This window comes from Plectropomus leopardus, chromosome 12 (assembly GCF_008729295.1).
Source record: "Plectropomus leopardus isolate mb chromosome 12, YSFRI_Pleo_2.0, whole genome shotgun sequence".
Lineage (NCBI taxonomy): Eukaryota > Metazoa > Chordata > Actinopteri > Perciformes > Serranidae > Plectropomus > Plectropomus leopardus.
In genome coordinates this window covers 23,371,810-23,387,903 of record NC_056474.1, presented here as the reverse complement: position 1 = coordinate 23,387,903, position 16,094 = coordinate 23,371,810, and the positions used below count along the sequence as shown (strand labels likewise).

At 38.8% G+C, this 16,094-nt stretch overlaps 1 protein-coding gene across 1 annotated transcript in view; it reads left to right on the top strand.

Moving 5' to 3' along the window:
- Positions 1–16,094, top strand: part of LOC121951098 (contactin-associated protein-like 5) — a 70,847-nt gene that overhangs the window by 33,888 nt on the left and 20,865 nt on the right. The window contains exons 12-16 of the mRNA XM_042497319.1: positions 1,499–1,661; positions 3,284–3,411; positions 4,764–4,934; positions 9,339–9,557; positions 15,789–16,028. Of these exons, the coding sequence (XP_042353253.1) occupies positions 1,499–1,661; positions 3,284–3,411; positions 4,764–4,934; positions 9,339–9,557; positions 15,789–16,028 (921 nt within the window). The remainder of the gene's footprint in view (positions 1–1,498; positions 1,662–3,283; positions 3,412–4,763; positions 4,935–9,338; positions 9,558–15,788; positions 16,029–16,094) is intronic.

Genomic DNA, 16,094 nt, shown 5'->3' with positions numbered 1-16,094 from the left:
TACTTAGATAATTTCAACAGTTATCTCATGCATTATAATCCCTTATCCATGTCCTGTCTGGTTGTAGCAAAGAAATGAAAAAAAGTAGCAGTCTGGTGCAAACAGATGGGTTGAGGGGGAAGAAGGGGATGAAACACATGTAATGGAGTGTTTTATTTTCTTGGCATTCAGCAGATACTCTCAAAATGGCTTACAATAAAGTGTAATTGTTTAAAAAGCTGGAGTTTGTGTTTGATCATTAGTAGAAAGGACATGCTGAGTATTTCCGGGCAGTATTTATAGACATACTTTACTGTTGTCGTGAAGGAGAGAAGTTGCAGTAAAATACATGAAATAAAAGCAATATAGAGAGTCTATATGACTTATGTTTTGGAGTTAGAAAAGGGATGGACCTCTCCTGGACCCTAACTCACAATGTTCTCATATTATAATCCTCGCCGCACACAATAGAAGACATTTTTATTTCATGGCTTCAATGTTGGTTTTGTCCAAAGAGCGTTTTCAGTTTTACTGTCAGAGCCAAGATAAAGTCCACAGCTTTCCTCAGGGGAAGGGAAAAGAAAGCAACACTTTCAGTTTTTTCTTAATTCTTACACACTAATAGTGATTCTTGACACACTATCTCTGAAACCATCAACACTTATAACCAGTGCATTTATCAGATGTGCCAAACTCAATCTGCTTAACGCTCAGTTTGCAATTTAATAGTGAGACTTTGCCAATATAGAGATCAATGTTCACAGTATTTTGCCAATTGTCTTTTCACACTGACAAATGTGAAAACACCTTTAGATCACAACCTGAGGACACTGGAGCAAAATATAGGACAGAGAGATGAGTGTAAGTCTTTTGGCAAGAGAAGGCAAGATTGAGTATATACTTTTTCAACACCACTTTGCTTTTGTCATTTGAGGAGAGTCAGAACATTTTGATGAAAAAAATGTTTCCCCTTATGTGTGTTTATAGTGTGTAGTGTGCTATGTTCAGAAAACACATCCATACTTTACACATTTGGATTCCTTTGTGTATGTGTGTTTATCAATTGTATGAATAAAACATTGATGCAACCTGCTTGGGATTCAGAAAAAAAACTAAAGCCACAAGTGTTGTTTGAAAAAAAAAATAGTTTGCTGTGGTTAGTTTTGTGGTTAGTGTAGAAAGTTAGGGCAAAACAGCTAGTAGTTTCAAAGATAGTGTCTGAGCAATCAGAGAAAACTTGTTAAAAACATGTTACTTTGAAGCCAGACGTTGTTAAACACTTATTGTTATCTTATATATGTCTCTTTTTTGCTCAAATAGGTATGAAACAAATAAATATCCATATCCCCTTGCTTTTAAACAGTAAAGCACTTAGTACTTCTCTCTTGGCACTTATTTCTTTGTTCATTTACACAAAATAGTAAGAACAGAATTGTTAGACTAATGTAAGAGGCTGGACAAACATTTTCTATATGAAATATGTATCTGTTGTTTTTGTTGCTGGCTGTGTGTGTTTCAGAGGGTTCTCCGTTCAGCTGGTGGCTCGGGGGACCTGGTTCCGGTCGTGTCCAGACTTATTGGGGCGGAGCTCAGCCAGGCAGCCAGCAGTGTGTCTGCGGCCTGCAGGGCGACTGTGTGGACCCACAACACTACTGCAACTGTGATGCCGACCGCATGGAGTGGTACTGAAATTCTTTACATATTTTTATCACCATTCAAGGTAACAGCTCTTTTGAGAGGAGTATATTACTATTAATATAATTTTACACATTTCAGTTAAAGCATCTACTCTACCATATTTCATGAAAGTCTCAGGCAAGTTCCAAAGTACTGTTGTAGGAAACGAGGAAGTCAAGTTGAGTTTGTGCTTTAAGTCAAGCAAGACAAATAAAGTCATTGCTCAGGTGGAGCAAGTAACAATTGAGTCAAGAAATTCTGATGATCTGGTCAAACGTTAGCTTTCTAGCCAATAAACTATCATGTAAGTTAGCAAAGAAGACACATTCAGACACCTGTCTCCATGTGATTTGTAGTTACGAAGTTGGATGTTGTGTCACTGATTTTTTAACTGCATGCCGCTGTTCTCTTTGTTCTACCAGCATCAACAACATAACTGCTGAATCCAAATCTGATTACATTTAGACTTCCCCCATTCATGATAGCTGCCTCATGTGTTGGCCAATGCTTGTCTGCTACATCCTTGTAGGCCGCCAGGTTTGGAAAAATGTAAATATTTAACATTTTAAAAAGTCCCTTTGAGTTATCTGTCTCAACTGTTGGTCAAGTCTCAAGTCATGAATAAGTCAAAATCAAATTTAGTCTTTTATCAGTGTTTGTCGAGCCATTCTCAAATCCCAAAATGTGCGACAAGTCTGACTTAAGTCTCGTCATTTGGTTCCCTGGGTCCAGATCTCTGAATCCAACAACTCCATTAAGTTTGAATTTACTGAAGATGGAAACGGAGAGATAAAAGTATTCCGTCTGCAAGTCATTTCACCCAGGTCCTCCATCTCTGCTCTCAATTTTCGTTTTCTAGAATACTAAACATGAGTTTAGCAAACATCAAATCAACTGGGATAATTTGAGCAAAAAGAACAAAACAAAAAAAACAGAGCAGTTTTAACCTCCTCCCATGTTGACACTAATCCTGTCTTTGCCTCACTTCCTGTCTTCTATCATTTCCCAGTACAAACTGTTTGTGCAGTGCTTGACTCTATTTTTACAGACTGGAGCTGCTGCTCTTCAATATTTCATCACTCTCTCAAAGTGCTGTATACACTCCTCGCTTCCAGTCCTTCTCATCCTGGATGTATTTTTTATACACAACTATCCTCAGCAGCAGGGCTAACAGACGGATTATCTTAAGTGCGTGAAGCTGCATGTGGGCGTAAATGGACAGGAGGTGTCTTGTTTGGGGAGTAGCTGTTCCAGAAACTGCCAAGGATGGATATTAACTGTCAGGACGGCTATAATTCAGTTTAGGACTAAATAGGTCCCAGAGAGATTGCACCTACACACTGCAATGTTTTCATCAGCTTGTTAAAGCATGTAATATTGTCACAAGAGTGATGTAACATTCAAAACAAACACCAAGAAATCTGTGTAAACAAGTGGTCATAGTTTGCGGTTTCTGAGTATATTTGTTAATTCTCCACATCCATCCATTTTCTTCTTCTACATATTAATATTGTCCTAATCCTCCCCCTACATCTCCATCTCTTTCTCTTCTCCTCTACTCCTCCGGCCTCTTGTCAAACCTCCCGATCATCTCCTGCTTTTTTTTGTGTCTTTTCTTTTCCTCCAGGGCTGAAGACTCAGGCCTGCTTACCCATAAAGAGAGCCTCCCGGTCAGGTCTCTGGTGCTGGGTGACGTCCAGAGGCCAGGGTCAGAGGCCGCCTACAGGGTGGGGCCACTCCGTTGTCATGGAGACAGTAAGTCCAACCTAGTTTCCAGTAGTTAAAGAGTTACACCATGATTCTAAGATGACAGAAATGCCCTTGTTATGGAAATTACTGTTGCCACATGTTTATTCTGTCAAACTGCTCAACTAACACAAAAACAAATGTTTTTGTGTGAAAAACAAATCCTCATAGAACACGCAATCTTCAGATTTCATCACATAGTAACCTTCTAACTCAGTTATTTCCAGCCCAGAAATGTTTTTAGTTAAAATTTTGACATTTGGAGGAAATGCTCTTATTTACCTTTCTGGCAGAGAGTTACATAAGAAGATTGATACCACTTTAATATCTGTGTGTTTGAGTTGCATAAAGACTGGAAACAACAACAACTACAGCAAGGTGGCTTACCCCAAAGGTGAAAGGTAAAAAAAATCCCTCTACCAGCATCTCTAAAACTTATGAACATGTTAACATGAGTGGTTTGTTTAGTTCTTATGTTGAACTGCTCATTTAAAAATCAAACCCTACAGAATACAAAATCCTTGAAGCTGGCACCGAGGCATTATATTTTTGGGTTTACTGTCCATCCATCTGTCTGTCCCATTCTTGTGAACACAATATGTCAAGAGTGCTGTAAAGGATATCTTCATATTTGGCTCAAACATCTACTTGATGAATTGATTACATTTTGAAGGTCATTGGTCAGAGTTCAACGTCACGCTGACCTGATCTGTTTCATTTTTATGAATGCCATATCACAAGAGCACATGGAGGGAATCTTTTGTTAAAATTTGGCACAAACATCCGGTTCGATTCACTAAGGAAGGAATTAGAATTTGGGGGTCACTGTGACCTCACAAAACATTTTTTTGGCCATAACTGAAGAATTCAAGAATTCATATTCTTATGGTTACACAATTTCACAGAAATGTCTCAGGATATAAAAATGAAGTGTTGACATATGATATCTAAAAGGTCAACTATGACATCATAATGCTCTGCAAAAACACTTTTTTGACCACTACTCAACGTAATATCTTAGGAACAGAAGGGCAGACATTTGGTCAGATACTGAATTGCTGACACCAGTCTTGGGTGTCCAATTTCACACTGTGTTGATTGTATAGATCTGCTGTTCTGTCGGTGGGAGGATGTGTGTGAAGCATTCATGTTTTCATACACATGGATGTAAACTGTAAGTGCAGCTTTACTGGTTTGTGGAGGCAAACAACTGTGAGGCAGTAACTGTTGATTACCTGTTAAATTTGACACATAAAAAAAGCTTCAGCTTTCAGCTTAGTAACTACATGGGATGACTAATTTGTGTCTAAACTGATTTTCATTTAAATATTTTGACAATGAAGCTTCAAATTGTTTCTCAGAGAATTTCTGGAATGCTGCGTTTTTCGACAAGGAGACGTCGTACCTCCACTTCCCCACCTTCCACGGAGAGCTAAGTGCAGATATCTCCTTCCTGTTTAAAACCACGGCCTCCTCCGGTGTGTTCCTGGAAAACCTGGGCATCAAAGACTTCATCCGGATCGAACTGAGCTGTGAGTAGGAGCTGGAGGGTGAAGACTGAATACAAATCAAACACTTAAAAAGGGATATGTGTGTGCCTTTTAAACCAAGGCTGTAGCTATGGAGTCAATATTGAAGAGGATCAAATCTGCCTGGGGGCCTGTCATATTATTTTTGTTGATATGATGTTACAATAAGTTTCCCGTCAACAACGGATGAGAACATCCACAAATCCTAGTGTCACGCAAAGCTAGCCAGTGGAATATTCTCAGTATGCATTTTCTGTTCAAAGAAACTGCTTCTGCTGGGGTATGGCAACACCACTTGGACAAACCACACCATAATACTAGAACCAGTAATAATAGCATTGGCAGTTTGCTAAGTTTAAGTATGGTTATGATTACATATTCTAATGATTATTTCTGACGGCAATATATTATAATACCTGCTTTGTTTAATAATTTTATGGTTTGTTTGTACTTCATAGCATGGCAGCAACACTAATAGATCAAAACTAGTTTTTGTACCAGGCTGTAAATTATGTTTCTGCTGTAAAGTGAGGCATTTTAACATAGGGGTCTATGGGTATTGACTCTTTTTTGGAGCCAGCCTCATGTGGCCAGTAGAGGAACTGCAGTTTTTGGTACTTCGTATTGGCTTTTTGATTTGATTTTTAGCATTTGAGGTTACCACTTGATATAACTGCTGTTAGAATATGCAGTTAGAGGACACTTTAGAATTTAAATTTCATTTTTAATCTGATTTTCACTTAAATGTGGTGCTTGTGAACACTTGCATTTCATAAAACCATGCTTCTATATCCTTATAAGTTGTTTACCAGGGCTTGGATTAAAGTGTCTCAAAACAGAGGACGGTTAAATTTTTTCCCATCATTTAGCACTTAACTTTTGAGACTGAATAAAACTGGCTGTGCTGTTTCTGCAGGCTGTATGGAGTATGTGTTTTACCTCTCACTGCTTGCATGTTTCCAACAATTTGTTCTGCTCTAGGATGCATTGTTTGTTGTTTTCCGATCAATTTCCCTCCCCCACAGAATGCAGCTGAATGCATTACATAAGCCGCCGTAGACAACATATGCTTGCCCACATGGGACAACAGTGCATTCATAACACAACAGATAAAATGTAACCAAGGTGAAATCCATAAAAAAGGGAAGTCATAATCATTGCAGGGCTTTGTTTTTTGCACCTTTGTTTTTAATTTGACAGTTGTTTTATGAACTCTCAGGGGCATTTCAGCCGTGACCCTCCATTTACTCCTGTTGATTGATTCGTGTCTAATACACACATTTATGGGCCCCATGGTGTGTCATTTAGATTATGACAGTAATAACCAACAGGGTGTTATTTGGTTTATGGGTGCCATGGAAATGTGGCGGGGTGTGAGGTGTATGTTTATAGCCTGCCATATATTGTGTCATTTAAAATATAGCTGTATTACCCAACAAGGTGTCCTTGTGTTTATATGGTTATGGCAGTATTGCGGATTGTATGAGAGGCATGTTTATGGCAGCAGTGTTGTATGTCACTCAGAACTGCTTGTATCGATGCCTTGAATCTGTAGTTGCCTTTTGAAGCTGTTTCACCTCACTTTACCTTTTTAGTTTAGTTTGCTGTTTTGTGGTTCTTTTGTGCTGCATTTTGGATGAAGTTGTTTTAGAAATGGGATTTGAAGGGACACATACAAGAGAATGTAATACAGGGACACTGCTGCACCAACAGCCTCTCTCCTCGGGGAAATCATTGTCAGTGTGGTTGTTCCAGCTCTGAATACTGCTGCTCTGTTGCCTGCTTCCTCAGATCTCTTTGTAACACTGAGACTGAGCCTGAGAATGATTTCCAAATGAAGTTAGTGTAGGATGCTGGGATAGTGTTTCATCCTGCTTTTTACTCCCATAGTGATACATCTTCACCTTCCACTATTGCAACATGAGGGATGATGGTTTCATTCATCTGCACTCTCCTAAATCTTTTGTTGTTAGTGGAGAGAACAGAGAACGCGAGTGGAAAGAATAAGATACAGATGTTCAACACTGAGGTGCTGTCCGTGGTGCTGAAACAGGGCAGCACCAGCAGGGCTGAGGTGCTGGCCGTGGTCCTGACTCATGATGTGGTGGTTCAGAGTAGGGGGAAAGAGGGGCAGTGGTGGAAGAATTATTCACATCCTTTACTTGTAACAATACTACAAAATTATGTACAAATGAAAGTAAAAAAACGTCCATTGTAAGAAGAAATCCTACATCAGAAAAAAAACACCAAATTAAAAGTCTTGAACTTTCAACATTTCAGTCCTCATTTCAGAGTTTTAAAAGCACAGGTTAGGTATTTTCTTTCATATATAGACTATTTATTTCTGTGCTGAATGCCTCTTTTAGAATTTCAACTCAAACCAATTAAGATTTGTGTTGTGTTTAAATGTTGTAGTTATAGCTATAGCTATATATAAACGACATGGCAGACTCTGTGGACTCTGAATTTTTCATTGTGATGAATTTTATACTCAATTTCTACTAATAGATGCCCCTAAATTCTGCATACTGGACCTTTGAAATATTAGTTAAATATTTCAAAGTATCAAGTACAAAAGTACACATTATTCACTCTTTCGTAATGTGATATCATTACTATATACTTGTACCTCTATGCAACATTTTATGCTGTAGCTGATAACAGAAGAGCTCATTTTTACTTTATACACTCTTAATCAGTAATAATACATTACATTTTATAGCTTATTGTATGTTTTATTTGTAGAATCTCTATCTTCAAGTACATCATAATTAGATAAGTGCAGTATTTCACTAAGTTACCAGCCGGGGACTAGAGGCCCTGAGAATAGTCTGCACCTGCCTCCACCTGGAATGTTGTATGTATGGCATTTTTTCCCTTCACACTGCAAGGTTTAGCAATCTGAGGTAAAAAAAAACAAAAAAAAAAAAAACAGTCTAGCAGTCTGGAAGGAGGCACTGAAGTCTAGTTCCTCCATGTAATCAGGACATAACTTCTTGCCAGACCTTCTAGGTTTTTGTTTGTTGTTTTCCTGTGAGAACTGTACCCTGTGTGCCTTTGTAGAGGCTCTATTGGCTTTTTTCTTTGTTGTTTTGTTGTGAAGGGGTAATTAAACTACATTCCAGGGAGCCCTATGTTTCCCCCATCTGCTTGTTTGGTCTCCATACACTTGAGTCCAACCTACCTGCTTGTTAAAGCCCCTGCGTCTATTCCCATTGGTAGCTTTGGCAGGTCTGAAACGGACTGTAAGAGCAGTGTGTAAATCTGCAGCTAAAGAGTGAAGATTCATGCCAGCTTTTTATGTAAAAAAATGTACCTGCCTCCTTGAGCCTAAATCACAAAGTGAGGTTTCAGCAGAGTTTCATCCGCATTATTGACATACTTGTGTTGTTTACATTAATTGAATGCTGGCATGTGGGGTCTGTGGCCTTCTTGGTACTTTCTTTGTTGAGACTTCTGCAAATCTAAATCTGAATTGTCTCCTTGAAAGCCCGACACACTAAACTGATATCAAAGAACTAGTAGTGATGATGGCCAACTGTGGTGTTACCTGTGTTTCGGCCAAAAAATTGCAGATGACAGCAGTAGTCTGTGTTTATAATTCAAAAAGGGAAGACGGAAGACCATCATACAGTTATCATACTCCTATTTACCAGTTATCACTTAACACAATCTATATATAGACAGACAATTACCATGCACTCGCGAACAATTATGGAAACAATTAATCCATTTCTGCCCTTAAAGAACTCAAGGGCCATAAACATAATCTCCCACAATTTAACAAGTTTGTCTCGATCGCACACCTTCTTGACTTTAGCCATTTCCATTGGCTCAATGTGTTTAAAAACCCATCAGCACCAGTGAATCAGCTTTCTGTCCAAACAAAAGTAAAGGACAATAAAAGACTTCCATTTGGCGACATTACATTTAGTTTATGCAAAGTTTTACATTTCCAAAAAGTACAACTTTTTACTTTTTAGATTTTGCATTTTTTTAAATCCTAGAGAAAACACAGCTCTAAGTAGAAAATGTTTTTGGCTGATTAAGAGAACAAATTTTATCTGTCTGATTAAATCTGATTCTTCTTTAATGTGACAGTTTGATTAAAATACAGCATTTTTAGAATTGTGGAAGAATTTAAAAAAAAATGTCTGTTTCTGTAATAGCATCGTGTTTTTTTTGGTAAATAAAGGGCAAGATGTGCAGTGAACTTGGTTACCATGGGATTTGATTGCTTATCTAAGTATAACTCACACCGTAAGTTAATTCTTCCTCTTCTTCTTTTGTTTTGAAACTTCTCTGTTGCCCTCTTTTCCCATCTCCCTTTATTCTTCATTCTTTCCAATCACCCTCCTTTTTATCTCCTTTCATTTCTTGTCCCCCTCATGTCTTAACCTCTGTCAGCCTCCACTCAAGTGGTTTTCTCCTTTGATGTTGGTAACGGGCCACTGGAGGTTCACATGGAATCGAGTGTGCCGCTAAATGACAACCGGTGGCATCGAGTTCGAGCAGAACGGAACGTCAAGGAGGCGTCGCTTCGATTGGATGAACTTCCTGCTGCCACACAAGAGGCTCCTGCTGACGGACACCTCCACCTGCAACTCAACAGCCAGCTGTTTATAGGTGAGAGGATGTTCTCCTAATACTCCGTACTCTCATTGTTTTCTTGCTTTGCACTTCTTTAAAGGACTGATTATAATTAAAAACACCATCTTATAATCATATAAATGTGTGTGATTTTCTGTGTGCTGTGTTGCTGATGGGTTCAAGGCCCTTTATAAAGTCTTGTGGGACTCAAACAATAGTCTCTTTCTGTCTCTGCATATCTCTCTAACTCACTGACTTCTACTGTATGCGCACTTGCCTTGTTTCCGTTATTCCATTTCTTTTATCGCTCTCCAGAGAACCAGTGGTTCAGTGCTCCTTTCTCTGCAACTCCTGAAGTCAGTAGCTTGATCACAGAACTTGCGGTTGTATTTTTTTTTAAGTCTTACCCAACAGAAAAACTGTTTCTTGCTTAAGTTCCCATCAGGCTGCACTCTATGAATCACAGCCAAGAACAAAGCTTTGTCTTATTATGCAAGCTTTCACAGAGAACATGTCATTTATATAGGAGGCCACTGGAGTCTTTCGTCATTTTTACCAGGAAGTATATACCCTCCAACAAAGTTCATATTCTTGTGTATTTATATCACAGGGAAATCTCAAAAGATTTCATAGAAACTGACAACAATTAAAAGGTATGTGTATGGTGTGTACCTGCACAGCGCTCAGGTGAGGTCAGGGCTTTATTAAAAGGTAGCAAACAGGTACCAGACCATAAGCAGCAGGAATTCAAGACACACAGCGCCAAAACATGCACAGCAGAGCAAAATGTCAAACAAAGATGAATCTCAGGTTGGTTTTTATTTTCACTTTCATTGACAAGCGTGTTTACAGACAGCAACCAACAACTGTGCATAGTATACCTTTATATTAAAAAAACTGCATTATGTGAATCCTAAAATGCTCCAAAGCCTAATACATAAGTTAGTTTCATCTCTTTCCCCATAAAAACATTTGAACAGCCAGGGTTCGTGAGAATTTGAAACCTATATTGTTACGATATCTTCCCAGTCTTTGATGGGACATTGTTACACTATGAAGCACAGTACTGCCATCAACTGTTGATCCTTTGTATAGCTCACAACCAAAACTGTGCATCAAGTAACTTGAGCACACGAGATACTAAAAAAAAAAGAAGAAAATCAGTAGTGTAATAGCCTGCAATGACTTTCCAGATTGATTGTTCAGTGCAATGCACTTCTGTGTGGTTACAGAGTGTTAGTTAGTTAAATGTTCTTTTTGTGTCTTTAGTTTGTTAGTGACCTTGTGACATTTTTGACCACTACAAGTGCTGTGGAGCATTATCTACAGAACTTACAGAATTCCTTGGTGAAAACATTAAAAATAAAATAAGAGAGATGAAAAAATATTGTAAGTATTATTTGGAAGTTAAAGGACATGAATGGGATTTACATTTAATTGATTTTAATGAACAACAAGGTGTATGGAAATATGTACTTATTTGCACCCAAAATCATTGTGGCATTCTCATATGCTAAAATGTTACTGACTAATTTTCATTCATTTGTTATAAATAGGGAAGATGCGAGTTGGTCACATTCACATACAGGGGATTCAGTACAATCCAAAAATTTAGTAACAAGAAGTACATGATCCTATAGTGCTGTGTGTCTCTGTCACACTGAGATGAAATCCTCAAAAAAAAAAGCTTAAATATTATCTTATTATGACATATGTTAGTCCACTATTGACTGATTCTTGTTGTCTGCTCAATGGTACAGGAAATGAAAGATGCATATCTATGCTATAGGGCTTTTCCTGCATCTCCATTCATGGCCGTACAGTATAAACTCTGGGTACACTAAGATTCAAGTCCCAAGACAGCAGCAGGCCTGACCTCTTCTTACAGAGTCCTCTTACTCTGAAAAGAAAATAAATATTGTGTTTCAAAGTACTAAACTGCTATTGGTTAAATGCCATGAGCTGCTCAGCACTACTGAATGGAAAGTGCTGAGTCGATGGTTTCTGACCATGAACAATCATCAAGTTTTATAAATATAGCATGCATCAGGGAGCAGTAATGTATAGTGTAGTAGTGATGTGATTTCTTGCATTGAGAGTCTTTAAGTAATCTGTAAATGAAGCTGAATCTGTAATTGATTCATTAGGCAGTCATATAATTAACCATCAGAAAAACCTCTAAAACAAATGTCATCAATGCTGCAGACCTGTTTAACTCAACCTTATCAGTCCAATACCACAATCTGAATTCTACATGTGACCTCACAGTAGAGCTACAGGGGAAAAAATAATGAAAATCCATCATTTATTTTCAGGTTTTATCATTCTGCAGATATTATGTTTGTCACTTCTCATCAGTAAACACCCACCATGGGGGGGAAACAGCAAACAGTGATGAGATTGGATGAAATGAGCATCAGGGAAATCAAGGCGAATATTGATTGACTGAATAATGTGCTCTGAGGTCACCAGCATTAGCCTAAACCCATATATGTTTACCTCTGAATTATCAGTATCAGAAAATGTGCTGGTGTTATTTCCCAGAATGGATGCTTGTATTAAGGTATTTGACTCTATGGTCTTGATTTGACATGCTAGAATGAAGAATTTCCATCCTCCTTGTTTAGCGTGAAAACGGTAAACAAGTACAATGTTTACTGTTTCTGTAAAATTGTCCTTGAGGAAGCTATTTAGAGCACTGACTGTATGAACTGTCTAAAAATAAAATACACAGTGTAAAATACACAGTAATAAGCATTCATATCAACCCAGCCTGCATGTAATCATAAGCCACAACATTGCTGTACAAACTATGAGATTATGTACATCTTTATTTATAAGCTGTAATCCTGCCGTCGACAAACAAACATCGAACTATGTAATCACATGCGGTGCATGAGACCTTCACAGACTTAAAAGTCAGTCTTAGTTTTACAAATTGTGTCGCCACCATAAATTCATAAGCCATAACTCATTAAACAATGTATATTTATGAGCCTTAATTATTCCTTCCAGAGATTTATAAGGCAATGAGTTACATAGTTTTAATTAATAACCCATGTTATTGCCCTGCATGGATTTATAAGCCATAGGATTGCTTTTCCACTTCCTTTATTGCCTGATATTTGTAGGTGTGAAATACTCAAACGCAGCAATTTCAAGTAATAGGTTTTTACATTCATTCCAAGCAGCATTTCACATTACTTGTTGTATTGCCTGGTTTGGGCAGATAACCAGTAGCTTCTTGGTGCTGCGTTGGCATCCCTGTTAGCTGGTGTGTTGAGATATTCGCTTGCTGTATCCTGCGAGTGGCATTGTTAAGAGACACTATTTTTTATTTAGTTTAAAAGAGAACTATTCTAATTGTCATGCTTGGAGGTGTTGGTCAATATCCATCCATTTAGTATAACTGCTTCATCTCTTTAGGGTTGGGAGGGACAACAGTCTGTGGACAGATGCCACAATAAATTGTTTGGAGGGCGAAATGATTGACCTCAATTTCACACATAGAAAAAGCTGCATCACCAGCTTTGCATTGTAGTAACTGTCGTTACCGTAGCTGTGATGTCTGGACTGAATTCAGTCTGATAACAATTAAAAAGGTCTGTAAGAGCAGCGAAATTAAATCATTTTATCTGCAGTCAAATTAAAGTAGCTCTAATCCTGATGTAGCCTGTCAAGCCTGTTGAAGTCTCGAGTGTCCTTTTTCTATGGGCCACACAGTGTCGAAGCAGCACCAATCATTCGGGTAATTTTATGTGTGGTAGTTGAACCATTTTGGCTTCATGTGCTATCGAGCAGCTTTCATAGGAATGCACAAGGCCCCGCTCTTAACGCCATATCCAGAATTCTTTATACACCCATGGTCTGAAAACACAAATCCAAACTGATTATTTGCAAATAAGAGTGCAGACAGGCTGTTTTCAAGATCTGAATGGCCTGCACCTTGCCTGAATGTAGCCTCGAGCTAGGCAACCATTCATGCCCACTCCCACACCTACGGCAGTTTAAAGTCACTTTACTTGGGGCTGGAGTCTATCCCAGCTGACATTGGGCAAAATATGGGGTACAACAAGGTCGCCAATGTATCATAGGGCGGACATATAGAGATTCCCTTTCATATTTACACCTTTGGGCAATTTAGACTCAACAGTTAACCTAATCAGACTTTGAACCTGGAAAAAGAAAACCTCGCTGACACAAAGAAAGACCACACAGAAGAGCCTCAGTCACCAACAGAGTTTGAACCCAGACACCAACAGTGCTAATCACTGCACCACCATGCTGCCCATATTGACTGATTTAAACTTTGTAAATCCTCATGATTAAATCAAAACTTCATAATAGACCCTATTTCTGTGACAGCACAAAAACTGGTACAAATTGCACTCGCTCTGACAAATGCATTCAAAAGTTTTTTGATTTAGATGCTATTAAAGCAGAAGCACCAGTGATAAAATGGTTTGCATGGATCTATGAATTTAAATAGGTGACTTTTACACTATCAAGTAATACATATGTAATAGCTATAAAGATGTTTGGACCAACTTTTAAACTGATTGGCAGACCAACATTGCTATCCTTGGAGCTTTGGAGCACTGGTGTTGCTAAAATGAATTATCTGTAAACCTAATTGATCATTAATTTGATTTCAACCTCACAAATATATGGCAGATGGCTCTATCTGGTGTGTGCTTTATTGCATAATATCCTGCTTCCACGTCCTCTCAGAACGGAGGCTGTGCTTTAAGTAGTTGAAACTCTCTCTGCTTTGGTGTTTTCTTCTGCAGACCCTCCAGTTCTAGGTTAATTTTCTCTATTTGCAATTTCTAACGCTTTCTGTTCCTGCAGGTCGAGGCTCTTTGCATTGTGAGCCATGCGCTGTTTGCCTTTGATGCTTGCTTTGATCTTCATTTCACTAATTGTTTTTGCATTCACTCCCATGTGGTTTCATGCTGTATGTACAGAGCGTACTCTCACAGCGTGATCTGGTGTAGAGAGGCTGCGGTTGACTGGTTAAAGCTTAGGTTGTATATAAGGTCGAAATTCCCACTTGATCTTGAAGGTCTTATTTGGTGAGAGGTGGAATTTGTCTGCATTAGGACTCTTTGATCTTTGTTTTAAACTTTTCTCTACAAATCACTCATTATGCTTTTTTTTTTTTAAGAAATGATCTAACCTGTATCCTGCAAGGCCTGTCTTCACTTGATGTGTTATGATCAATGTTTGACAGCTGGATAAGCATTGAAGCTTCAAGTTGGCAGGCATTTCTGAGGGTTTCACTCTCAGGCACTTTGGGTCATTTTTTTTGGAATGTTAAGAGGATAGACACACTGAATCTATTAAGAGTGACTATCTAAGTAGTTTTACAATCTTTACCTCTGAAGTGTTACATTTATGATGGCTCCCCATTTCAATATTTCACTGTTTGGAACTTTGGGACTTGCAGAATGAGGGGCTGAACAGAGCTCATTGATTTATTAGAGTGAAAAGCAGCTGCTGTTTAGCAGCGGGAAATTGTCAACTTTGAAGACCTAATGCAAAGAGAGGACAACAATAATTTCAATGTTTGATCTTCGCAGAAATGCCAGGTTGTCAGGTCTTAACTTTTGCTGCTGCCTTAGGAAGGCTTAGTATATACATTATATGTGGGCAAAGGTGCACATGTATTTTTGATATCTTTTCAGTGCCCTCAGGTTTGTTGCAACAACAACAACAAGAAAAAAAAACAGATTCCAAATGAAGTGCTTGAGATGGTGCAAGAAAAAGTGATTGAAAGGGAATGGAATCTGTCTTTTTGCTCCACACAGACAGACAGTATTTCAACAGGGCAGCCAACTACCTAGTTAGCCAGTTAAGAGCTAAAATGATGCTATATGGACTGAGGAAGACAGTAGTTGAAACTTATGTCCCTTGCTTGTTGCCTCAATGCTGTTTCAGCGTTGTGTCATTTCATAAGAACAGTGTTGACAGTTTGGAGCTTCTGGGGGAGCAGAGGTGACATGTGGATCTGCTGTAGATGATGGGAGAAGGAGAATGAAACACTAGAGAAAGAAAACACACACACTTGTCAACACACAGAAATAAATGAAAGGCTGGAACAAAGGGCACACAGAGATATTTGCTCTGGGAGTGCTAGCTTTGATTCCTATATATTTTGACAGTGATTGCTGGTGATATCAGCCATAACATAGCTGTTCCATCCACAAAGGAAGTTTTAAACTCAGAAACTAAATCGGAAAAATAACAAATTTTTTATGTTTTCAGGAGGCACAGCATCCAGGCAGAAGGGCTTTCGGGGCTGTATTCGCTCCCTGCAGCTGAACGGCGTCACTCTGGACTTGGAGGAGAGAGCGAAGATCACACCCGGCGTTCGACCAGGCTGCCCGGGTCACTGCAGCAGCTACGGCTCGCTGTGCCAGAACCAGGGCCGCTGTGTAGAGAGAGCCAACGGCTTCCACTGTGACTGCAGCCTGTCAGCGTACACTGGAGTCTTCTGCCACACAGGTACACACATACTGCAGTTACTGTTTTATTAGAAAAAAATAATCTGTTTGGAAGACATATCTGCTT